Below are 26,979 nucleotides of genomic sequence, written 5' to 3'. Positions count from 1 at the left end.
GAGTTGAAAGTCCGTGTTGACCAGCAACAGCCTCAAAACATCACTGCTCTAGAGGAGATCTGCATGGAGGAATGGGCCAAAATACCAGCAACAGTGTGTGAAAACCTTGTGAAGACGTTTGACCTCTGTCAATGCCAACAAAGGGTATATAACAAAGTATTGAGATAAACTGTTGTTATTGACCAAATACTTATTTTCCACCACAATTTGCAAATAAATTCATAAAAAATCCTACAATGTGATTTTCTGGATTTTTTTTCTGATTTTGTCTGTCATAGTTGAAGTGTACCTATGATGAAAATTACAGGCCTCTCTCATCTTTTTAAGTGGGAGAACTTGCACAATTGGTGGCTGACTAAATACTTTTTTGCCCCACTGTATGCATCTGTTGGTCACAGATACCTTAAAAAATAAGTATCTCTGATGGGCATGGGTCAGAAAACCAGTCAGTGTCTTGTGTAACCACCATTTGCCACATGCAGCATGACATTTCTTCGCATAGAGTTGATCAGGCTGTTGATTGTAGTCCCACTCCTCTTCAATGGCTGTGTGAAGTTGCTAGATATTGGCGGGAACTGTAACACGCTGTCATACACATCGATCCAGAGCATTCCAAACTTGCTCAATGGGTAACATGTCTGGCGAGTATGCAGGCCATGGAAGAACTGGGACATTTTCAGCTTCCAGGAATTGTGTACAGATCCTTGCAACATGGGGCTGTGCATCATCATACTGAAACATGAGGTGATGGCGGTGGATGAATGGTATGACAATGACCCTCAGGATTTCCTCACAGTATCTCTGTGCATTCAAATTGCCATTGATAAAAGGCAATTGTGTTAGTTGTCTGTAGCTTATGCCTGCCCATATCATAACCCAGCAGGTAGCCTAGTGGTTAGAGCGTTGGGCCAGTAACCCGAAAGGTAAAAATCTCTCGTTCTGCCCCTGAACAAGGCAGTTAACCCGCTGTTCCCCGGTAGGCTGTCATTTTTAAATAAGAATTTGTTCGTCACTGCCTTGCCTAGTTAAATAAAGGTTAAATAAATTTAAAAAAAATAAAAACACTGCCACCATGGGGCACTCTGTTCACAACGTTGACATCAGAAAACCGCTCGCCCACATGACGCCATACACTTTGTCTGCCATCTGCCGGTACAGTTGAAACCGGAATTCATCTGTGAAGAGCACACTTCTCCAGCATGCCAGTAGCCATTGAAGGTGAGCATTTTCCCACTGAGGTCGGTTAAGATACCGAACTGCAGTCAGGTCAAGACCCTGGGGAGGACGATGAGCAAGCAGATGAGCTTACCTGAGAGAGTTTCTGACAGTTTGTGCAGAAATTCTTCAATTGTGCCAACCAACAGTTTCATCAGTTGTCTAGGTGGCAGGTTTTAGACAATACCACAGGTGAGGAAGCCGGATGTGGAGGTTCTGGGCTGGCATGGTACCACGTGGTCTGCGGTTGTGAGGCTGGTTGAACGTACTGCCAAATTCTCTAATACGACGTTGGAGGTGGCTTATGGTAGAGAAATGAACATTCAATTCTCTGGTAACTACTCTGGTGGACATACCTGCCGTCAGCATACCAATTGCATGCTCCTTCAAAACTTAAGACATCTGTGGCATTGTGTTGTGTGACAAAACTGCACATTTTAGAGTGGCTTTTTATTGTCCCCAGCACAAAGTCACCTGTGCAATGATCATGCTGCTTAATCAGCTTCTTGATAATTCATTCACCTGACAGGTGTGGCGTATCTCGCCAAAAGAGAAATCTCCACTAACAGGGATGTAAACAAATTTGTGTACAATATGAAAGAAATAAACTTTTTGTGCGTATGGAAAAAATCTGGGATATTTTATTTCAGCTCATGAAACCAACACATTACATGTTGCATTTATATTTTTGTTCAGTATATACTGTATAACCACAAAGACCCCCAATGCAATTGGTCTACTGATCATCATTTATTAGGGCCTTAAAACAATCATTTATTTAAAGAATCAGTGTGTATATGACCACATAAATGTTCATTACAAAGCACAGAGCATCCATTAAAAAGATTTGAAGTGCATAAGGTTCAAGGAATTCTGATTAACTTGTGCAAAGATAATATAATTATGTCAGAGGTTGGTTTGAACAATATACTAATGATGCATTCTGTGGGAAAATAGGTTTTTAAAAATTATTTTGAAATATAACACAAATACAGTTTAGAATACATAAAAATAGTCAGGATATTTTTGGTTGAAAATACATTGGAAGACTTTGGTCTCTGTTTTTCTTGACATAAGAGCAAAATATGGCGTTTTCATTTGAATGGCTTCACAATTTTCATTGAAATGTAGTTCTGGAATGAGAGAAATTGTAATTAGGCAAGCATTAATCACATCAAAATGTAGGCAATCTGTCAGTTTGTTATTTCATTCATGTGAATTTCATTTAGCACAGTTTAATTGAACAGTATCCCCTCCCGCCTGTTCTTACCGGTAAAGAGTACAACAGGATTCCGACGAAGAGCAGCACTAGAATCAGTAGGATCAGTCCAATGAAAAGCCACTTGAATCTGCGCCACACAATGAACTTCATGGTCTTACAGGGGTTCGTGAACCAGAAGAAGGACGTGTCCGGACGCCTGTTGATGTTGGAAGAGAGGAGGAGACAGTTTAATATGGTCGATATCGGAGGTATACATCTCCGTTAGGCCTATAAAAGGGTGAATATACACAGAAGAGTGGAAATCCTTACTTAGGGAAGTCAAGCTTTGGGTTCATGTTGGGTTCATCCCTGCCCTTCCCAGCAGGCTTTTCGTCCACTTCCTTCTCAGACACGATTTCCAGAGTCATCTCAACCTTCCCCTAAACATAACAGATGAATAAATCTGAATTAACCACACAATGTTTCACATATAGTCTGTAATTTGCAAAGTAGTAACCTTCTTTAGAGATACTAAACATGGTTGAATATAAGTTTACAGCTAAACCAGGTTGATTTATACACTCTTGATTTTGTCCGTTTAAAATTAATGACCTCTTAGCTGTACTCACACCAAGGACTTTCTTCCCATCCTGTTCAGTGACACATGGCCACCAGCCTCTGACAGACTTCTGAGCGAACAGCGAATTGGCCAGGTCGGATTTATGTGGTCGTGCATCCATCACCTCCTCCATCATACTCAGATTGCACGTCTTTGAAACCTTGGCCGGAGGGGTAAGTTTACGGAGATCCAGCTCTACCGTGCCTGTACAATGACCAGAAGACCATCTCAGGACCATGTGTTACAGCTGATTTGATCAGCTGGAGCAAAATTATCATATGGTAATTTTTGGTTGAAAAAAGTATTGTACGGTTTTTCATAGTGCTAAAGAAATGTCTCACCCAGGTAATCATCCAATGAGAACTTGTCATTATCCCAAATTTGAACAATCAACTTGGGGGGTATCCTGAACTCTGTTTTGTCTAGACTCCAGAAGTGCTCCTGTTGAAAATAATAAGCAAGACTGACAAAATTGACGGCAATGAAATGTACCTCAATTTTGTCTTACTACACTATTCCGTTTGTAATTGTTTCTCAAGCCTAAACACACCTTCTTGGAGACCAGACACAGCTGTTCAGCGGGCAGGTATTCAAAGCCAAAGACGAACCTCCAGTTGAAGTTGCCGTCCCCGTCCAGAGACCTGTAGTGGACGTCGGTCTTCTGCTTGTCCTCCTCCATACCTGGCATCCAGCTGGACCGACAGACTAACTGGTTAATTCATTTAGGTTTTCATGTGTTTGAACAAACCACAAGTGTGTTATATGCATGGCTGCCATGGTAATAGTCAGATCCTAATATCGCTTCAAAAAACATTTCAACACGGATACCCTTTGACGTAGATATCACTCATGCGCTCCCCAGTAATACTAGTTTCGTCCAGAATGACATCAGAGGTGTTCCAAACAACAGCTCGCAGGAAATACCTTTAAATGGAGATATGGTATTCATGAATAGAATAGAAGATTATAGACTAGATCACTTTGAAATACCAAATTGTGAAATTATTCTCCTTACTTCTTGGCCTTGCGTGGCACAATGTCGAAGGGAGGTCCGGGAAGGCCCATGTTTTTGGGGAAAACATCCACCCACATTTGAAGGCATCCCTATAAGTGAGGTGCAAATACAGTTAGTCTCAGATATGGAGACATATTGAAGATAAAGAGGAAGACAACATGGATAGTGACCTGAGAAAGTTGGGGCTGGAAGCTGCTGAACAGTGTCCTTGTCTCCACGTGCTCAGGCACCAGTCCATGTGTTCTGAGCACGTGCAGAGAGATCCGTTCGTCGGCAGGACCCAAGTGCTGGTGGATCTCTTTGTTGGCCTCTAAATGTAGATGGTAAACGTGAGTTACCTCATATTTAGGGTCCATGTTTTTTTGCTGGTCAGGAAAAAAACACTACAGGCCCTACTCATGTCACACAAAACATACTCTGGTCCTCATGTCCCTAAAATGAAAGTTGAACGTTACGAAAAGTCCATTAAAAAAACAGCATATGAATTACCAAATTCAGCCAGGGTGTACTGAGTCCCATTGAATGACAGTGCTTTGCCATCATCTTCTAACCTGGGTGGAGGGACGCCTTTGAGGCGGGCCAGGTTCTGAAGGATCTGAGAGGGCTTCAGATGGTCACGCCATTGGTTGATTCCAGAGCTGTTTCATGAAGATCAACACAGCCAATCAATCAGAGTCCCCCATAATGATTATGGGCTCAATTAAATGAGAATGCCTATCTTTCTCATTCATTTCAGATTGAGGAATGTAGTTGCTATCTGGACCTACACAACAGATGGCATGACACTATGACTCATATCAACACCAAATTAAGAGTTCTGAAAATGTCTGACAAACTTAGATTTTTTTGACGTGAACTATGACATAAAATGTACAGCAGGAACAAGTCTCCTCACATGCAGTATGTCTGAGGCAGGCCACAGTAGGAGCCAAAACGTGACAGGAAGCGGTTCTCCAGGTCAATCACTGTCTCTCCCACTTTCTCATCGCGGGTCAGCAGATCATAGTCATACACTGAGATCTTCAGGTCTTTGTCTTGAGGCAGAAAACATGACATCTCAAACATTCTGCAAAAAGGAGGTGTGGTATAAGTGTAGAGTAGAATAATATAAATACCGTTTCAAGTTGTACTATGCAGAAATCGCTATGGCATTTCCTGGTTGCTACAACTCTAATAGTTTACCTAATTTCAGTTTATGTGACAAAATAATATAGTATAGTGTAGAAAATCATTGTACCATCCAAACTGCTGTGGAAATATATTTTCCATTATCAGAAATATTGTTGTTTCAGCTGGTGTACAAAACCGAAAGTAAAAGACGCAAAAACAAAATTTAAGAATGGGAAGCATAGCCCACATAGAACATATCTACCGCTTCTTAGACTTGCTTTCAAGTAGAATGATAGATCTATAACTCACATTTCTATGTGAATTTGGTCAGGTCGCCCAAAAAGTAACATATTGCCACTTTAAATGACTGTGAGATTTTACCTTCCAAAAACAGGGTTGGTGGTATTTGGTAAGTAGTTATCTCGGTCCTCAATTGACTTCTTTCCCAGGGAAATCTTTATATAGGGATCACACTGTAAAGGAAAGGCACATTTAGAAAACAACATGTCATCATCAAGTATAGAAAAGTAGGTAAGAGAACAGCAACCTGGCAATGCACAGTGTGAGAGCTTAGAATTATAAGGTTATATAGAGCATGCAAGTTAAGTATTTCACTCCACTTGTGCATGTGACAATAAAACGTTGCAATTTTTGGCAAAACTGAGTTATTGACGTAACCTTTTTCTGTGCAACATTCTCCACCTATATGGTACTTTAAATACCCCAATTCATGTTGCTAAGTCAAAAAGAGTACAAAATGAGAATTGCTCACACCATTCAAACCAATGAGGGTTCGGAACTTTAAAGCCAATTATCTCAGAATCATCTTTTCGCAGATAGAATTCCAAGGTCACGGCGCTGGACTAACCTGACCGTTGTTGTCCTTGGGCTGCAGGTCGATGCCTCTGACCACATAGATCCTGACCAGGCACTCCTGAGGCACGCTTTCAGGCAGTTCACGGAACTGTCGAGGAGGAGGAGCCACACCCGGGTCGTCTGATAGAGGGTACACCTTAAAAGAGCCCTGAAAACACAGTCATCCGTCATCAGCCATCACTGACAGGTAGCGATGCCTTAACTCTACCACTAGAAAGGGATCGATAGCCTGATTTATGACTGATGCATTCTATCTTGTTGAGCCAATGTGGTTATGCGTATGTATGGAGGCATGCACGAGCATGTATATGGAATCTGTGTAATAATAGTGAAACTGCTGTTCCACCTTGAATTCTCCAACGACGGATGGATCATCCTCCTCATCTTCATTCTTGCCTCTCTGCAGTTTGAAGGTGTTGCAGAAATCGGTGAGTTGTTTGAACTCAGGAACATTCTCCAGTTCCTTATCATACACCTGAAAACAGAGATGTAGACGATTATATTTCACATGAACATTTTATTGGTCACATGCACATGGTTAGCTGATGTTAATGCGAGTGTAGCAGAATTCTTGTAAATCAGAATTCAATTTGAGTCCAGGAAAGAAAAACTAAATGCCACCTAATTATTGGAGTTACTTCAGATGTATGCAGCACAGGTGTATTCTGTGTGAGACATCAAGACTTCACCTTCAAAGTGTCATATCCTTTCTGAAGGTAAGGACGGCACTTCTCATGATCTCCAATGGAAGCGTAGAATTTACTCCACCAATCAACTGTCTCCTTCTCCTAATGTAAAAAAAGTGAAGATAGTATTAAATTCAAGACCGTATGTCACAGAGTGCTTCTTATGTGATAGAGAGATGTATGTAAAGTTTCCATATCTCACCTTCTCTGCATGCTTTTAAGGAAGAAGAAGAAAGGAAGAAGGGGATGAAGGGGATGAAAGGAAAGATAAGTAAACAAGGTATCAAGTCAATGGGAGAACCTTAATTGCATTTCCTTGATTACACGCGTCCGCTCTCCTCGCCTCTTTCTCAAAACCCATTTGCGGAGAACGTCAGAGGGGAGGGACCTTGGACTTTCTCATCCAATGGGTTTTGTGAACGAAGCGAGGAAAGAGGAAGCAAGGATTCAAGGAAATGCAATTGAGATTCTCTGAATATCATGCCAGCCAGTGAATTTGTGTCACATGAATCATGTGAATCATTGGAATCATTTAAAACTGTTTCACATGCATGATCAATCTGGTAGATGGTATAAAATCTGTTGTGGAGTGAAGGGAAAATTCGGCATACTTATTTGATACAATGATTATACAGTTTGATGCAATGATCCCCGATTGTGATCCAATTTCACAATTTAATCATTATTGAATGAACTGTTAGTGCATGAGCTAAGATTGTCTAGAAAGTTGATAATTGATTCAAATGGTAATGGTATAATTTTCAGTTCTGTTATTTTAAGTAACATAACTTTAAATTATGATACACAATTTAAGATGTTCCCCTGATCAGTAATATCGGTTGCAAATTTGGAATATCGAAATGAGTAAGCAAGATGTGAGAAAGCAAAGTCAAAATAATATAACAAAATATAGTTTTAATGTTGTTTTTTTTGCTTGGTTCTGAATAAGGTCAGACAGAGACGTCCGCTTTTTTGTTTAAACTCAAACGTTAAACTTTAAAAACAGGTTTAAAGTTGAATTTAATTATATCTCATTTTGATTTACTTCTTTTGGATGAGTCACACATTTTGACTCTGCTCATACTCATTCCTTCCGTATCTGTCATTTCATCTCTCTATATAAACATGTATCAGAGAGGCTCCCTCAACCCTGCGGTGTCATTGTCCAGCCTGTAGAGTTGAACTACAGATGGCCATACATACAAGACGAGAAGTAGTGGTGGCCATTTTGTTGACTGCAGCTGACATGCTGTACACAAACTGCAAGTCAGAGTATCGACTATGAAATTCGGACTCTATTATTAGATGGAATAGATCTTAAAAGCTACCATAAAAGAGCGTAACAAAATATGGTGAATTTGAGAGGGGATTCCTATTCGAATGCTAAAGTATACCTGAGCTTCAAGCAGAGGCCTCCTGTCTTCCATGTCAATTCTGGTGTCGTGAGGAAAAGCAGCCATCAAAGCCACTGACAAAGAGAGATATGCCATTTTTATCTCATATTTGTTGGGAAATTCAATTTCACCACAGGGTGGTATTATGCACGTGTAATAAGTAAGCGAGTCAGAAGAAGAGAATAGTTACTTTTGGATGACATGGATGACTTCTGGATGACGTAGGGGTCACAGCGAAACTCCTCCAGAGTGTCTATGGTACACTGTCCAACCACTGGCTTCCTGCCAAATGGCCTGTGGTCGATCACCTTCAGCACGATGGGAGGGGTGTACATCTCCTCTTTGGGAAGAAGCTGAGGATGAAGATATGACAATCTTGAACTCGATACGCTGAGTGAGAGAATGAGAGGATGCCTACACAAATGTAGCACAGATAGCCTAGTGGTTAGAGTGTGGGGCCAGTAACCGAAAGGTCGCCAATTTGAATCCCCGAGCCGACAATGTGAAATATCTGCTGATGTGCCCTTGAGCAAGGCAGTTAACCTAATTGCTCCAGCGTCGCTGTTGATAATGGATTACCCTGGCAATGATCCCCCCTCTCCGAGAGTGTCTCAGGGGGAGTTGGGATTTGCCAAAAACACATTTCCCTTTCACACGTGTATAATACACACGTGTAAAAGAGTGAAACAGGACAAATATAAGCACCCACCCATTGGCACGGTGTAAAAATGTAACAAAAGAACAGCACTCATGCCTGTGAGACCCCAAGCAAGCCGCTCTTACCACTTTAAGGAAGAGGACAGATCCAGGAAAGTTGGGGCACTTCTTCATGTTCTTGATGACAGCAGACTGGACCATCTCCCCTCCACACTCTACCACAAGGCTAGGGGAGGCCACAGTGGCCAACTGGTAGGGCTTCATGTTGCGCAACCCCCAGGCCAGAATCTGAAACAAACACACACTGGGTAACAAAATACATACTGTGGAAAGTGGGAAATAGCAGGTACATTTCTGTGGGAAGTTATAACATTACTGGAGTATTGCAGTTTACCTCAATAGCCATGAGCTGCACCACAGGCCGTATCCCCTGAGGCACCATGTACAGATTCTCCGCCCTCTTGGGAGGGACCAGAGGGAGGTCCGTCTCGTTACCCTGGAGACACAGAGGGAGAGAGTTTTCACAATCCACATCACCCCTTTTCCTACAGGCCTACCCCACTAACTAATATTGCTACTCCTCCACATCCTCTTCTGCTGCTGCACCTTATCCTTCAGGATGAGCTCAGCAGCCACCAGCACCTCTCCAGCCCGCTGGTCCTTCTGTATGATGGGAGACCACAGCAGTTTGGGGGTCTGGTCCATGCCGGGGTTCAGTTTCACCAGGGGGACACACACGCTCCGGCCCAATAGCTCATCTTTCCCCTGGGGCAGAGTGCAACATGTTAACCACCAGAATGACAATCACGTTTAATAGGGCACTATATTGATAACTCTTAAAGCTACAGTATGGAACTTTCTGGACGACCTGACCCAAATTCACATTCTCGTTGAAAGCAAGTCTAAGAAGAGGGAGATCTATTCAATGTGCGCTATTTCTATACTTGCCGTTCTTAAGTTTCGTTTTTTGCGTCTTTTACTTTCGGTTTTGTATTATTATTATTATTTATTTTTTTAAATTCACAGTGGTTTAGATGGCACTATGATTCTCTACACTATACTTGCTTGTTTTGTCACACATTCAGAAATTATGCGACCTATTAGGATTCTAGCAACCAGGAAATGGAGGAGCGATTTTTGCATAGTGCATCTTTAACCTGGGTGACTGAAGGGACTTTGATCACACCCACCACCTGGTCCTTGTCATAGAACTCCAGCACCACGTCAGGGGGATACTGGGCGATGTTCTGCGGGTCCCCGTAGATCTCCACATCCTGGAAGATCAGGGTCTGGTCCCACGTGGGGTTCAGGGTAGCTTTTATGGTCTCTGTGGTTTTACTCATGTGCAGGAAGGATACATGGGCATATGGATCTAGGACAATATGGGAAAATGTTTTGTGTGTTAGATAATACGTCTACATTTTCATAATATGTCACATCGTGTCAACTTTCACTAAATCAAAACATGCTTTTGACAAGGAGACGTGCAGACCCGAGAAGCTGTCTTTGTCCATGGCAATAAGGTTCCTGGCCTGGTAAACGTAGACGCGGAGGTGGTAGAGGTGTGAGCCTAAAGAAAGAAAAACACCCACGGTTAAAGCCAGCATCACAAACAAAGAGAAAGATCCATGCCGACCATGTATAACTAAAGCACTCACTGTCAAACGAACAGGACACAGTAGGAGTATTGGCACCAAAGAGCTTGGAGGCATCAACCTCATCTTTTTTTTTCTCATCTACATCAACCCCCTGCAAAGACAATCAAGAATTCCTCCAAATGAATCAATAATGCATCTTACTCGACAACAGGGACGGACAACACATAGTGTCTTCATGCCAGGGAGAAGAGGAAACCAGCAGAAGCTGCAGCCCCTGTGGACCAGAGTTGTCCAGTTGCTCACCAGCGCCCCCTCCAGTTTGAATATGGCGGATGCCCCCAGGCGGCCAGCAGGGGCCATTTTCCTCCTCCAACGTCTGCGTCGGATCGTGTCGGCGGAACGCTCCTGCCTGTGGAACTTCCAGCCAATCAGAGAGGAGAACTCCCAGCCTTCTGGGTCTCCTTGGTCTCGCTTCTGAAAATGGGGGAAATATTTGACATCCACAACATTTGATTATCTCTCAAGACAAACTGTTTCCTACTGGCACGGTGCACTGACCTCAGTGGTTGTACCAGCAGCTGATGTTCTCTTCCTGGGCCTGATCACTCTCCTCCGTCGGTGGACGTGGTACATCTTCTCTGCTGGCACCCAAGACTTGGGTTTGTCATCTGGAGGGATGGTGATTCCATACTCCCAGCCTGCATTCAGAATAAATCCATTAGAAATGTGTACACAATGCTTGAAAATACTACAGATCATTCTTACAGAAGTCGATTGCATGAGGTGTAAATGAGGACAAGACACATTAGAAATCCCAATTTAAAGTCCCGTTTTCCACTGCAAGGGCAAGCAGTGTTGTAGAGATCAGTGTGAGAGCAGACCTTTCTCGTCCACAGCCCTGTTTTCATCTACGGTCCACTCATCCCCCCAGCTCCAGCCTGCAGGACACTCGATTTCCTCTGGTGTGTGGGTCTTCTCCCCATTCTGCAAACACAACCAACAACGCCTGAGAAACCTGGACACCTTCTACCATGCTGAATAGGGGAATCTAAGCATTCATTGTACTAAATAATGATCCTGTTTTTATATCATTTTATTGCATCAACGCCAGCGGTATGAATACACATGGTCATGATTTTTGTAGAGACACTAAATGGTGTGTTTGTTTTTCCTAACCACATCAGTGTAGGGCTCAGTAGCAGGCTTCCACTCTCCCCCGGGGAAGCGAGTCTCATTCTGGAAGACTTCATCCATGAACTCAGTGTGTCCCGCATCTGCCTCTGTCAACAGACTGGTCCAGCCACACAGAAAGAGATTTTATTACACACTCAACACTCCTCACTAACGGGTGGTTGATGGAAGGAGAAAAATGCTAATAACCAGAGAACTGATAGCTGGGTCATGTTCATTATGAACCAAAGGGAAGAAAACAGACTGAAACAGGGATGGACAACCTAGACTTGCCCAATAAGAAAAGTATTTTTGTTTACCATTTCACTACAGTGTGCCCTACCTACTGAACATGACTGGTCTCTCCAGGGGAGAGTGAGGCAGAACCAGCCCATTTCCTTTGATTGTGATAAAGAGGGCTGATTATGTGTTTTTCTACAATGGTGGAATTCAGTAAAATTGTAAACAAACCAGTCTTACCCCTTCTCTGGGTCTATGAACCAGTCTCCCTCCCACTCCCAGCCTCGCGGGGGAATGAAGTTCTCTTGTTTCAGCTTCAGCTTGCCAGTCACATCAGAGCATTTGTAGCGTAAACCCAGACCGGTAGTTCCCCACTTCCCCAGCATGTAGGCCTGATTCTCATACTGCCAAAGGGGAAAACACACAGGTCACTTCATTGGCCATTCATATACATTATACAACGATCTTCTCCATTACTATCAAGTTCAACACTCAAAAGGAAAAATTAGTCATTTTAATAAAAACATACCAATTCAGCAAACACACTGAACGTCCCTTCTGAGAAATTGTTGAACTTTTTCTCGTCTGCAGACAGGCCCAGCCACATGTTGACTCTGATCTGGACTGGAACCTTCAGACCCTTGTTTTTATCCATAGGGTACTGCATGAAGACATTCCTGGTCCTGCCACAGAACTGTCCACAAGCCTGTTCGCTGTAGGTGGAGTAGAGCAGCTGGTAGGCTGGGATGCGGCTGTACGCCACTCTCTTCTCCCCCCTCAGCATCCAGATGATCACGTCAGGCATGCTGTTCTGGGGCTGGAGAGACACCATGTCAATTACTGTACATCCCCAGTTTTAATACAACAACACACAACTCTATATCTACCTTCAAGGGTAATTTAGAGGGCATTGTACATGAAAAGTGAAAAGAGACTAAAGCCAAAATATTTGGCCATTATAGTCTCTGATTATTGATAGCAGCTTGCCAAAACTATTTTTCATGGCCAGACAAACAGCTTGAACTCTGACCTACCTCCTCAGCGAGCTGCTTCAGTTTGTCCAGCCAGCCCTCAATGTCCCCCAGGGTATCCTTGATCTCAGTCGCCTCCTCTCTCATGCTCTTGGCCCCCTCCATGATGGTCTGCAGGGTGCTGTCACGTAGCTTCTTCATCTGGATGTCCAGGGAGGTCAGGTTTGAGTGGCCCTCCAGCTCTGGCACTTTCAAACTGGTATGATGGGGATTTGGTCAGATATGGGTAATTCCACAGTAACGGAACTACTCAAAAAAAATGTACTTTAAAATGTATGCCGAACAAAAAACATTGATTTCAAAGTTTAACAAACCATACAACTCTATGCACAATGATTCAGTTGAACAATTTACACAGTAAATAAAACAAATGTAAAAACACATTGGTATGATGGGGATTGGGTTAGATACACATGCTGGGTTAGGAGTCATCATTTCTGTGTTTATGCTAGATCTTTGAAACTCAGATTATCCCAATGTTGACTAATTCAATTTACCTGCTGAGGTCCTCGATCACCTGATTTACCAGCCTCAGCCAGATCTCAGCCAGACGGTTTTCGGGGACTTTAGCCAAGATGGCCAACTTCATCGCAGTGATGTTAGATTGCTGAAAGGAGCAATAGACTACAATTTTACACTGTATTCATACATTGTAGGCATTCAAAATTGGTGCACAAATCTGCATCTCGTACCAGACGTTCAGCTATGTACAGAATGATGTTGACTGCATCCAAACGGTGACTGATGTCCTCCCAGAATGATGTAATGACAACCACTGGTTTGGCATTAGCCCAGGGCAGGTAATAGTAGTGGTTACCTGTTGAAAATAAACAAATTAGTCCAATTCAAAGCTTCTTGTTGAGGTACCAAAAACCAGATTCATTTGGTTTCTAAGGTGGCTTGGGCCCTTACCATCAAACACAGCACAGCTGTACTGGGTAGTGGAGGCCAGTGGTTTACAGGTAGTGTCCAGCTTGTTGCCATAGTTGCCAATGCTGACCTCAAACTGGATTGGTTCGCCAGGTTCCTGAAGCATGCTGGCACTATGGAACACTACACACAAACAGTACTTCCTCCTGCGCTGGTATTTCTGATCAGAAGATAAAATGTTTAGTTTAGATAGAAAAAAAAAACTGTATTTTGTTTCTTGGAAAGGCTAAAGTTGTTTTTCTAAAGTAAAATGTATCAAGAGTAATTGGGGTATAGGTTACAGTACCTGGGCCACCAAGATGTCATCACTAGGGATCTCTTCTACAGTCTTGTCAGCCTTGCCTTCCAGTTTAGTTGACAGCTCAACCAGGATTCTTCCTCGATAGGCCACCCCTTCACCCTGTCAAAAATAAATGCATAGGTCATTTTCAATGTCAAGCTTAGAGATGGAGAGAAGTTTTAAATTCCCTTGCAGGACCTACTTTGCCATAGTTGAGCTCTTCGTAGGGGTCAGGAAGCCCAGTGAACTCTCTGGGACTCCCATACAGGTTGATATAGCAAGGCCCAAAGGCTGGCAGGAAACCCACCTCAGACTCCCCAGTCTTCCCTGTGGAGGAAATCATGTTTTTTACTAATGTCTCGAAATGATGAGCTACTGTGGAGTTAGTTCTGCATGTCAGAAGCTGATGTCTTGGATGGAGAATGGTGAACATGGCACATAGGGCTAGCAAATCTTCAAAAACTACAGTTAGGGTATCTGCCCAGGCAAACTCACAGGAGTCATATGCAGTTTTGTGTGTTAGGTTACGCAAAGAATGTCAGCCTCACACAGCAACTCAGAAATGCAACACATGCTGCAAATGAAGCAAAGGAGCTTGCTCTCCATCTTTGACACACACAAAAAAAGGAGAGCAGTCAACTCTATAACAGCACAAACAAAGCATGCAAATGTAATCAAAAATGAATGACTGAATATCAAGGATTAAAGGCAAAGCAAAATTGTTTTGCTGTAACCTTTTGAGTACCGAGGAAGGTCAACTATAAACTGATATGTGTGTTTACTTCATTCAAATATCCTATTATTGTACTCAAAGGGCTACAGAAATTAGTGGACCGTGCACAACTCACGGCATTCACACATTCTCAAAGTAACCTCCAATGCCGTAATCATTGTCTGGGGTCAAATTAGAACCATTCAAAATTCCTTTATCTCCATTCGAAATTCCTTGAAATGTCATGCTGGGCTAGAATCAGTGGAATTGACTAATGTGATGTATAAAATAGTGCAACTTGTTAGAGATACTGGGCCAAAAGAAGACAGATTTTTGCACTGAACAATACTTTAACAATTCACCACATATCTATTCATTAATTGAACCTTCAAGTGATGGCGAGAACCCATATCCCGCATGTTTGTCTATACCAAGAGAAAAAGAAAAGTGCATGTACTGTATATTAGACAGTTACAACTGAGTATAGAGATGAATAGAGTTCATCTGTTCACTTATCAACCAAAGTGAATGGACATAGTGTAATTATACAAAAAAAACACCATTATACTAGAAGCTACAATGACAATGGCATAGAACTCATATACTTGAGCTATAGATATTGTGAAAGGGAGAAAGACAGTGTGGTGTAGTGTAATTAATACGAGAACCGTACCTTGAACTTCGCCACCAGAGGATGCTATTTTGGCCAGATTCAAGTATATGGTGCCAATCGAGTCATTCCTCGTCAGGCGATCCCTGCATAAGAGGTGCAATATCAACATGACATTCACACCCACCAATGTGAATGAACTTCACTTTCATCACATTTAGGGGACACATTGTTTTCCTAATCTTTGACTTGCACCCATTTCCTACTATTCCCACTTTTCCCTGTCGCAACAGACTGAGGTTACAGAGGTGTTTCCCTGCCAACAGGATCCCAGCCTGGAACAGGGAGGGACTGCCTGTCTGACTCATACTATAGCACTGCCGGGTTCCTCCCAGGCCAAATAACAACTGACTGACCACACTCTGGAGATGCATACAGGCAGGTAGCAGGGAGCGAGCACTAAGGTACTGTAAGGGGGCTGAATACACACTATGTACATTCCTGAGGTATTTCTAACCCTTGTGACCAGGAAAAACTCCTGGCCCTTATTTGTGTAAAAACGGAGGAAGTGTGCATCTGAATACTGTAATAAAGCAGTGATGTGAGGCAGAGGAAAACTGCCAGAGCTCAAATGGAGTGATTTAAATGGATACATACAGTATGTCCATCATAAGTGTTCAGTAGAGGGAATGCTGTTGACTTACCAATCAAAGACGGTCAGTTTGATTCGTTCACACATGGAGGGGAACTGCAAAAAGATTTTACAGGATCATCGTTTTGAATCACAATTTACCAAAGCAGAAATCCAGTGCATTAGATTGGTTTTACCTTGACCTGAAGATTCAGCATTTGGTTCCATTCTGGGTTGGCATTCTTCTCAATGACTTGGGTGCACAGCTTCAACAATAAACATTCACATATCAACTTCACTGCACAACTATTTCCACAATAAACAAATCCTCCCCTTGATTCGAATTTTAGGTGGAGAGCAATGTGAATACCCTTTTGCCAGCGAAGTGAGCCTCGACAAAAGGATCCACTAGATTCTTCTTGTCCCCATCCACTCCAAACATCCCCTTCAATGACTGGACAAAGGCATCATCCACTATGGTGAAAAACACACAGGTTAAAGGAGCAGTTTACTATTTCAACCTGAAGTTCGATGGTTCCTCACCCTGTAAGTTCTCTATGGCAGTTTCTCCTGGCCCATAGACTACTTTCAGGGTGAGGAACCATCTAACATCACGTAGTAAAATAGCTAACAACTCCTTTAACTTTGATGTATTTACTTGCATCTTGAAACAATCTTACTTGAAAGGTACAGATTGAGACACTTCTAAATTAATAGCTAGTTCGGATGTGCACCTATCTTTAGCGTAGAGAGAAAGCACTTGAGAGTTAGGCTGAAGAGTCTTCAAGCGTAAAAAGTCAACCACAACATCAGCGGCAGAACAAGCCAACCACAACATCAGCAGCAGAACAAGCCAACCACAACATCGGCAGCAGAACAAGCCAACCACAACATCAGCAGCAGAACAAGCCAACCACAACATCAGCAGCAGAACAAGCCAACCACAACATCAGCAGCAGAACAAGCCAACCACAACATCAGCAGCAGAACAAGCCAACCACAACATCAGCAGCAGAACAAGCCAACCACAACATCAGCAGCAGAACAAGCCAACCACAACATCAGCAGCAGAACAAGCCAACCACAACATCAGCAGCAGAACAAGCCAACCACAACATCAGCAACAGAACAAGCCAACCACAACAGCAGCAACATAACATTATATATACGAGTGGCATACTCTGGGGAATGTCCTCGGCCCGGAACACTTTGAGAGACAGGGTGACCCATCGCAGTGTAACCCCTGCTGGCAGCAGCAGGTTACTCTCTATGTCATCCTGGTCATCATTAATGTCCCTCTTCTCTACCTGCAGAAGCCACACACTGTTGTCACACTTCACTATGATAGGCACAGATGTTATTTTCCAAGTACACTACCAGTCAAAAGCTTTAGATCACCTACTCATTCAAGGGTTTTTCTTTACTTTTACTATTGTCTATATTGTAGAATAATAGTGAAGACATCAAAACTATGAAATAACACACGGAATCATGTATAAACCAAAAAAGTGTGTATGTATTTCAATAGCCACCCTTTGCCTTGATGACAGCTTTGACAACTCTTGGCATTCTCTCAACCAGCTTCATGAGGTAGTCACCTGGAATGCATTTCAATTAACAGGTGTGCCTACTTGAAAAAGGCAAATTGTAGCCTCCCGGGTGGCGCAGTGGTTAAGGGCGCTGTACTGCAGCGTCCCTGGGTTCGCGCCCAGGCTCTGTCGTAACCGGCCGCGACCGGGAGGTCCGTGGGGCGACGCACAATTGGCCTAGCGTCGTCCGGGTTAGGGAGAGATTGGTCGGTAGGGATCTCCTTGTCTCATCACGCACCAGCGACTCCTGTGGCGGGCCGGGCGCAGTGCACGCTAGCCAAGGTTGCCAGGTGCACGGTGTAGCCTCTGACACATTGGTGCAGCTGGCTTCCGGCTGTGTTAAGAAGCAGTATGGCTGGTTGGGTTGTGTATCGTTGGACGCATGACATTCAACCTTCGTCTCTCCCGAGCCCGTACGGGAGTTGTAGCAATGAGACAAGATAGTAGCTACTACAACAATTGGATACCACGAAATTGGGGAGAAAAAGGGAAGCCAGCCGCACCAATGTGTCGGAGGCTACACCGTGCTCATGAGGACCGCCACAGGAATGGGAGACCCAGAGTTACCTCTGCTGCAGAGGATAGGTTCATTAGAGTTACCAGCCTCAGAAATTGCAGGCCAAATAAATCCTTCTCAGAGTTCAAGTAACAAACATCTCAACATCAACTGTTCAGAAGAGACTGTGTGAATCAGGCCTTCATGGTCAATTTGCTGCAAAGAAACCACTACTAAAGGACACCAATAAGAAGAAGAGACTTGCTTGGGTCAAGAAACACGAGCAAGGGACATCAGACCGGTGGAAATGTGTCCTTTGGTCTGGAGTCGAAATTTGAGATTTTTGGTTCCAACAGCCGTGTCTTTGTGAGACGCGGTGTTAGTGAACGGATGATCTCTGCATGTGTGGTTCCCACAGTAAAGCATGGAGGAGGAGGTGTTATGGTGTGGGAGTACTTTGCTGGTGACACTGTCTGATGTATTAGAATTCAAGGCACACAACCAACATGGCTACCACAGCATTCTGCAGTGATACGCCATTCCATCTGGTTTGTGCTTAGTGGGACTATCATTTGTTTTTCAACAGGACAATGACCCAACACACCTCCAGGCTGTGTAAGAACTATTTTACCAAGAAGGAGAGTGATGTAGTGCTGCATCAGATGACCTGGCCTCCAAAATCACCCAACATCAACCCAATTGAGATGGTTTGGAATGAGTCGGACTGCAGAGTGAAGGTAAGGGAGCCAACAAGTGCTCAGCATATGTGGGAACTCATTCAAGACTCTTGAAGCTGGTTGAGAGAATGCCAACAGTGTGCAAAGCTGTCATCAAGGCAAAGGTTGGCTATTTGAAGAATCTCAAATATAAAATATATTTTGATTTGTTTAACACTTTTTTGGTTACTACATGACAATCACTATTATTGCAGAAAATAGTAAAAATAAAGAAAAACCCTTAGGTGTTCTAAAACTTTTGACCGGTAGTGACCTGACAAGGAGATGTATTTAGCTCTGACAAGTCATAATACAGGAATGGGTTCATCCAGATCATTAAGATGCTCCAAATTAGCATTCAGTTACGAATCATGCCAACAGAAACCGTGAGAGGTAACCCCAACTACTACTGTACCAGTGATTCGTCTCCCGCCCCAACGATGAACATGCTGACTTTAAGGTATCCTCTGGCGCCCGAACTGGATTCATCAGGGTCATTCAGGAGGAGCCACTTCCTCATTACAGAGTGAGCTATGAGACAGACCGAGACAGACAGCCACATGCACAACATTTACCCCATTGAGGAAATGGATAACAGACACAGTGTATGCAAATACGGGAGTTGTAGTGATGAGACAAGATAGTAGCTACTAAACAATTGGATACCACGAAATTGGGGAGGAAAAGTTCACAAAAAAATGTTTTTTAAATACTGTGCAAGGCACCACAAACATACCTGGTTCATCATAGATGAAGCCAACATCAACCTGTGGGAAGCAAAGGAATATGGGAAATACCTCAGACTGATAAAATGCATAAGTCAAGAGTAATGGAATGTAAAGTTAGACACTTTGGTCATTAATCCTTGAATGTTTTTTTGTAAGAGGTGGAAGAGAAAGATGGCGTACCTTGAACTCCCCCATGAGACTGTCAGCTCTCAGAGAGAAGGAGTCGTACACCTACAGAAGGAGAGCGCTCTTTATTAGAGTGAGAATGAAATGCAATACATAGTACTACCTGACTGTTCAGATCAGCTAGTTCCATATTACTAACATTGAGTTCAACTTACCCGAATGCTGACATATTGATCAAATAGGTCCGATGGTAACATGTTGACGTTGTAAAAGAACATCTGGTAAAGAGAAAAAGGAATCTGGGTGGTTTAATGAGAAAATCAAATCCACATTAAGCTTCAGGACAAATCCACTGCAGTCATATCTCAAGAAAGAATTCCCCATTTGCTAAGCACACATGGACTTAGTCAAATGAAGTTAAATCAATATGCCTCCTTTTACCTCATCAAAGAAGGGATTGTTTCCCCGCTTGATCCTTGTTCTGTGAGTCTGTCCACAAACATTCACCTTCACAACAGGTTTGATGTTATTCCCAGGGAGCTGTCGTCCCTCTAATATCCTGACCCGGATCTGACGGCAAAGAGATAATGAGAAAAGGGAGTCAAAACAATGTCAAATCATAATTCATGACATACTTCTGATTAGATAGATGCTAGAACCACTATGCCAGAATTCACCTGAAAGTCCTGAGGTTTATTGGCCAGGGGACGGTTCAATTTCCTGTTTTTCTTGACCGGTCTTTGGTTAGGGTTCCCAGGCTGACCAGGGGCAGAGGGACTCTGTCCTGCATCAGCGATGTCCTCATCCCCCTCTTCACCTCTACCTTCCATTGCAAACACACACAGCACAACCTCAACCACAGTCACCAGGTAAAGTACAATTAACAGCACAAAGATTAGTTGTTGCCTTTAGTAACAGCTAATACAAGTATCCAAATAAACGCATAGGCCTTTCATAATCCTTCCCCTGTCAATGTCACATGGTCGATAGCCAAAGCCAATCTTTCCCTGATGTTTATTTCTTATTTTGAGGATTAACACAAGTATACCAGACAGCTCTATTTCACAATCAGTTTGTTTACCAACTCATAGAAGTAGTATAAGAAGGAAAATTACTACTTCAAAATGGAGATGGCCTAAATGGCACAGCCAGTGCTCTCACAGGCACCATAATGGAACATATACAATGAGTCGTCCATCTAAGTCTATTAGAACATATGACGTACCAGAATCCCCTGCAGCATCTCCTGCCTGTGGGTCATTTGGATTTGGAGTGGCATTGGCTGGAGGATCATAATGAATAACAAGGCTCACCGTGGCCTGGAAGGTAAATAATTGGTGGAATAAATCAATCATCTCATTAAAATGTGCTGATATCAAAATTCAAAACGGAAAATTGCGTGAGAAGTTTGGTGCTCATGTGGTTTTTGTAGTTAAGCTAATACAATGTAATGAATTAAAATGGGATAATGATATTGCAGCTGTTTCAATTTCAGCTGATTGTATGATTGTTTTGCCCATATCCCTGGTAGCTGGTGAGTAGCTGCACTCTCTATTCGTACATACTGAACAACTTACCCCAGTAGCCTGTCCCTTTTCATTGACAAGAGCCAGATCTTTACATGGAAATGATTTGACTTGACCAGTTGCAAGGTCTTTCAGTGAGATTTTTGCAGAGCCGAGAAACCTGCAAAACAAGGCTAGACTTCAGATATGGCTAGATGTAAAAACAAATACAACATTCCTACTGTCACGTGTGCTTTTTGGGGGGGGGGGGTTAATGTTCCGTGTTTTGGTTCATGTTCCGTTTATTTATTAAAACACTCACTCCCTGTACTTGCTTCCCAACTCTCAGCGCACATCGTTACACCTACTATACAAAGGTGCGGTATGAACACAGGGAAATTCTGTTTGATAATGTATCTTTGATTGAACTTCAGGTGCATGTAAGAAATGAAAATACTGCAACAATATCCTTATCACTAGAGTCCTTAAGAGTGGCTATTTGGCCACTAGCCAAATGAAACAACTACAGTGTCTATAGAACGTTTACAACCCCCTTGTATTTTTTCACATTTTATTGTGTTACAAAGTGGGATTGAAATTGATTTTTTTTGTCAATGATCTAGACAAAATACTCTAATGTCAAAGTTAACTTTTTCTTTTTTAAGAGTAATGAAAAATAAAACACCAATATAACTTGTTGAGATAAGTTTTCACCCCCTTGAGTAAATACATGTTAGAAACACCTTTGGCAGCGACTACAGCAGTGAGTCTTCTTGGGTAAGTCTCATAAGCGCTTTGCACAGCTGTATTGTGCAATATATTCGCCCATTATTTTCAAAATTCTTTAAGCTCTGTCATGGTGTTGGGGATCATGGTTAAGACAGCCATTTAAGTCTTGCCAAAGATTTTCAAGCAGATTTAAGTCAAAACTGTAATTTGGCCGCTCAGGAATATTCACTGTTTTCTTGGCAAGCAACTCCAGCGTAGGTTTGGCCTTGTATTGTAGGTTATTGTCCTGCTGTAAGGCATTTAGGGCATGAAGTATATCCCTTTACTGTTGCACTTTTACTTTAGTGCCTTGTTGCATACATATGCATGTTTTTGAATATTTTCATTGTTTTCACTCTGTCTTACAGGTCATTATTGTGGAGTCAATACAATGTTGTTGATCCATCCTCCATTTTCTACTATCACAGCTCTGTAGCTGTTTTAAAATCACCAATCAGAAGGATGGCTGGATGGCTCAGATCAGAAGGATGGCTGCATCTTTGATGTGTCTGGGTGGTTTAATACAAAATCCACAGCATAACTATTAACTTGATATGCTTCAAGATATATTCAATGTCTGATTTGTTATTGTTACCAATCCACCAATCACTGCCCTTCTTTATGAGGCTTTCAAAAAGCTCCCTGGTCTTTTTACTTGAATCTGTGATAAAATTTCAATACTTGACTGAGGGACCTTAAAGATGTTGTATGGTGGACAGAGGAAGGGGTACTCATTCAAAAATCATGTCAAGCCGTATTATTTCAGACAGAGTGAGTCCATGTAACTTATGTGATTTGTTGAGCCAAATTTTACTTCTGAAAAATGTACCCTTTCCTAAACAACAGGGCTGAATACTTATGCAACATCTATATTTTAGTTATTACATTTTTAGGAATTTGTTCAAATGTGTAGAATTTTCTTTTCACTTTGACATCATGGAGTATTTTGTGTAGATCAAAGACACAAAAAAAAAGACAATTAAATATATTTCAATCCCACTTTCTAACGCAACAAAATGTGAAGGTTCAAAGGGATGTAAGACTTTCTATAGGCCCTGTATGAGAGTGCTGACCAGAAAGATCTTTGACGCTATCAAATATGGAAGCATGGAGATTGTGATACATTAGGCTACTGACTCTAGCCATCATTGTAAATAAGAATTTGTTCTTAATTGACTCACCTGGGTAAATAAAGGTTAAATAAATAAAATACAACTTCTTTATTTGAGAATAGAGATTACATCTAGTCATGAGTGCGGTGAGCAGATGAGGAAGGAAAAGCCTTCTGTATACTCAGTGACATCACCGTGAGCAAGGCACAGGGGTGGCCTCCTCCCAAAGTTAACAAACCCACCCAGTCAAACACACCCACAAAGAACAGGGACCTGGCATCACACACGAGCAATCAAATAGAGATTTCATCAGAGGAGGCCGGTGAGAGGAGCTAAAGGAGGATGGGCTCGTTGTAAAGACTGGAATGGAATGGGTGTAACGGTATCAAACAAATGGAAACCACGTTTGACTCCGTTCCATGAACTCCACTCCAGCCATTACAATGACCCGTCCTCCTATAGCTCCTCCCACCAGCCCAACCTGGAGAGCGAAGCTAGTATATCATTTGACATAACTTGCCTTACCACATCGCGTACGAACAAATGATGTTGGGAAGCAGGTAAATTAGGGGTTAAGAGCATTGGGCAAATAACTGAAAGGTTGCTGGTTTTTTCTCAATGTGCCCTTGAGCAAGGCACTTAACCCTAATTGCTCCTGTAAGTCGCTCTGGATAAGAGCGTCTGCTAAGTTACTAATATGTGAAATGTAATGTTACAACTTTTCCAAGGATTTGAACCTTTACCCTCCTGTCAGGAATAATGTCCATACAGATCCAGGTGGGTATTGTTAATAATGTCCTTTCTCTCTTTGTTTATTTGATCATTTATCTCTACTGGTCACTCTGCTCATGGGGAATATTACATCTCCCAGGCAGTGTTTAGACAAATCTCTTCTACATCTGGGAGGCTGAAACATGAATTCTCTGGAGAGTGACTATCAAACTGGAATCCAGGATAATAAATCAGAGGATGTTCCATCCTTTCCTTGTGACAATAGTAACATTTCTGTTATATTGACAAAACAACCCCCCCGCAATACCTTCAGTCAAAAAAAGATGTGTGGACAATAGGGCTGGGTTAGTGAGTCAGTGAGCAGAATAGCAGAATATGTTGGTTCTTGTCTGTTGCTAGGGTAACGCAGTTAGTAACAGACCACTGTGGCGAAACTCTCTGCAATGTTATTATTGTCTGGATTACAATGCCAGCCTCTCATGACGTTATTTTCATTTCTCCCTGACTGGTGTATGTCTGTCAGCCTGACGTTCTCAGGTCATGAAATGCAGACAGGTGCGCCGTCAGAACTCGATCTGCTATTACCAAAGTGTGGAGTCCTTCCACCCACTGCCCATCATTTTCGCCAGCAGCCTTCCTATGTCAACCACAGTGGAAGTTTCCTTGTCGCAGCCATGTAATTTATGTTGCCCTGTTACATAGCATGAGTAATCGGGTATGTCAACACATAATGACATTGGCCAACCATAAAGTCAGGATCTGTGACAAAGATATATTATTTGTGTGACTCTATTTGTAGGGATCATTAGAGGAATTCCTGCCCATATCTAATAAATCTAGAACCACAAGGTTAAACTTTTCTATCCCAAGTTGCTAGGGTTACAAAGTACCATAACAGACCCTGGAAAGCTAAGTGAGAGGAGAGTCCCTACACACCCCCACCACTAGTGTCAGACTAGGCTAACTCGATGGAAAGCGTCACTCGCAACACATGGCCTGCACTGATGCATGCATATACCTGACAAAACTGGAAAATCATAACCCTGATTCCAACTGTGCTGAGCTGCAGAATGTAGCTAATCTGTATTACATGCAAAGAATTATACTTGCAGAAGCTTTTATCCCAAAGTGACTTACAGTCACACGTGCACACATTTGAAGTGTCCAGGGAATCAAACTCACTACCCTGGCGTGGAAAGCTCCATTCTCTACCAACTGAGCTACAGAGGACCACAGACATGTGGATTCACAGACATGATCATTTTACTGAATTAAATCTCACTAAAACCTGGATATTCTGTAACACGTGTGTTGTCTTCATAACATACAAGGCTTTGACGATTTTAACTGGCAAAACCTTAGAAACGTTTTTTCTGTGGTTACGTTTCCAGATTGTCACCATATGTCTTTCCCTCTGTGAATGGAAAATACGCTACCACAACATTTAAACATTGGTCTCTATCCATAGTGGCCTGAGCTCTCACGACTGCTTCGTCCTAACTGAATACAATATTTCCCTGTCAACAAGTGCCATCCAGCTCATCCCAACAGAACAAACAGGTATTCATTGTTGCCTGAGGCGGATCACCTCCCCCACTCACTGCGTACAAGTCTGAGCCTGGCAACTAGGGTGTGGGAGTTACATGTTAAGCCAACAATGTGGTCTCCTGAAAGAGTGGTTATGCTAACCTACTTTCCCATTAACATTATCCCTGGAATCCATTGTGCCAGCCTTGACCTGTCTGTCATTATTTAACCATTTCGAGACTGCAGTTCTCTTTCCCTTTGGGGTTAATTTGCAGGAGGTTGGTTTAATCTAATGACTACCTTCAGTAATATTGAACAGATTAAGTCAGAGATTTTGTAAGAAGTCCTGCCTCTTCTTGTAACCACGTTGGAGACTAGACAGTTCTTTGCAACTTCATTTAGAGGACATCTCTGCTCTGTTTAAATGGTGAGGCAACCTGGGTTTCTCGCTTTCCTAAATCCCACTATTAGTGCTGGTGTGTTAGGATGAAGTGTGTGTCTGGGCCACTTACTTATCTTTTCCAATAGTTTCGTAGTCTTTCACAATCACATCAATGTAAGAGGAGGAATCAAGCACAGAACCCTTCAAATCAAACTCAAGGACCTGTAATTAAACATGACATTTCTTAATTATAAATCAGGGGCACTGCCACCCCCAAGGGGTTGAGGTACACATGACACTAATTATATTATTAAGCCTATTAGAGAATTACAATATTATACAGAAGCCTACAATATCACACACACACACTATCAGGGTTGTAACTATTTCAAGTGTTTCAAGTCTTCTTTTGGCAATGCAACTTTCCCAAGGACAAATAGTCTGAACAGGAAACAAAGTACTTACTTCATTCCAAACTGGGTTGACTTCACTGTCAATTGTTTTGGTTTTCTTCTTTTCATCTGAAAGTTAAATTTGTTTTATTTAAAAAAAAACTTATTTCAGTCACCTTTCACACTTGCTAAGAATTCATTAAATTCCTAACAACTTCTAATTTACAGGGTAGAATGGATGTCAATGCAGTCATTATGATAACTCGGGTAATATTGAATAGACGCATTCATCAGTTTAGGTCCAGTTATTGCCTACTTCAAATGACTACATCCTGATTCAGCCCATCAATAGGTTACACCATCATCCTTCTGCATCTGACAACCTGTGTTCTTTCTCAATTAATAAACATGTTGTTATGACTACTGCCTTTTCTGCTACTGGGATGGAGACAATAAAGTAGCCCATCAGAGTTGTGCATCAAGATACAGAAAGAGAATCTTTGGGACATAAAAAGCAAGTGCACTTCCTTACCTTTAAAAATAATATTTGCTATAGGATCCGGAGTACTTCCAAGTTTACTTTTAGGCAGACCTTTCGCAGATTCTACCACAACCCGCAACATTATGATTGTCACTAACAGGAATCAGTATTGCTCTGTAATGACTATAAAAACCGAATCGCGTGCAGCACCATCACCTCCCCATCACTAAAGCCAACTGCATCATTTGAGGAAATAGCTCCCGTGTTAAATTTAGGAAAATAAGGGTGGGTGTGGATTTCTTTGACAATGGCAATGTGCTGCCATCCTGTGTATGTGTTGACAGAGGATGACAGAGGGAAAGAGTGGTTCAGTGAAAGTTGGATAAGATGGTAGATAGTTGACTAATTGCATGCTGCTATTAAAACAGGATAGTGATAGGACCAAAATAA

The 26,979-nt window shown here is 42.3% G+C and overlaps 1 protein-coding gene across 6 annotated transcripts; it reads right to left on the bottom strand.

The window, feature by feature from the left end:
- Positions 1–1,824: 1,824 nt before the first annotated feature.
- Positions 1,825–26,894, bottom strand: LOC110491411 (myoferlin). 6 transcript variants are annotated; one of them, XR_016487138.1, is made up of 53 exons: positions 26,581–26,894; positions 26,122–26,177; positions 25,787–25,878; positions 21,208–21,316; positions 20,856–20,949; positions 20,308–20,453; positions 20,072–20,200; positions 19,846–19,908; positions 19,685–19,735; positions 19,513–19,543; positions 19,192–19,307; positions 17,156–17,282; positions 16,346–16,449; positions 16,173–16,241; positions 16,049–16,092; positions 15,408–15,490; positions 15,121–15,159; positions 14,225–14,349; positions 14,029–14,142; positions 13,725–13,902; positions 13,505–13,629; positions 13,310–13,419; positions 12,816–13,008; positions 12,311–12,598; positions 12,022–12,185; positions 11,548–11,662; positions 11,253–11,355; positions 10,930–11,069; positions 10,675–10,845; positions 10,432–10,522; positions 10,266–10,343; positions 9,964–10,145; positions 9,380–9,538; positions 9,168–9,269; positions 8,900–9,061; positions 8,307–8,469; positions 8,117–8,190; positions 6,925–7,982; positions 6,726–6,824; positions 6,383–6,511; positions 6,029–6,184; positions 5,542–5,633; positions 4,946–5,116; positions 4,540–4,688; positions 4,221–4,360; positions 4,051–4,139; positions 3,864–3,959; positions 3,586–3,727; positions 3,377–3,476; positions 3,046–3,239; positions 2,747–2,856; positions 2,486–2,633; positions 1,825–2,348 (listed from the first exon to the last, which is right to left on the bottom strand). XR_016487138.1 is itself a non-coding variant. In XM_021564838.3 (53 exons), exons 1-53 carry the CDS (start codon positions 26,669–26,671, stop codon positions 2,310–2,312), a joined length of 6,147 nt encoding a protein of 2,048 aa, XP_021420513.3. In that variant the 5' UTR covers positions 26,672–26,894; the 3' UTR covers positions 1,825–2,309. The 6 variants fall into 6 exon arrangements, 4 of the variants coding, with proteins under 4 accessions (XP_021420513.3, XP_090058087.1, XP_090058088.1 ...); XM_021564838.3 differs by having other exon boundaries at positions 6,925–6,936; XR_016487139.1 differs by lacking the exon at positions 15,121–15,159 and having other exon boundaries at positions 26,581–26,879.
- Positions 26,895–26,979: the final 85 nt, after the last annotated feature.

This window comes from Oncorhynchus mykiss, chromosome 16, assembly GCF_057628025.1.
Source record: "Oncorhynchus mykiss isolate SJ-2025 chromosome 16, ASM5762802v1, whole genome shotgun sequence".
Taxonomy (NCBI): Eukaryota; Metazoa; Chordata; class Actinopteri; order Salmoniformes; family Salmonidae; genus Oncorhynchus; species Oncorhynchus mykiss.
Note: the sequence above shows the minus strand (reverse complement) of the source record. Positions and strands in the feature narration are given on the sequence as shown.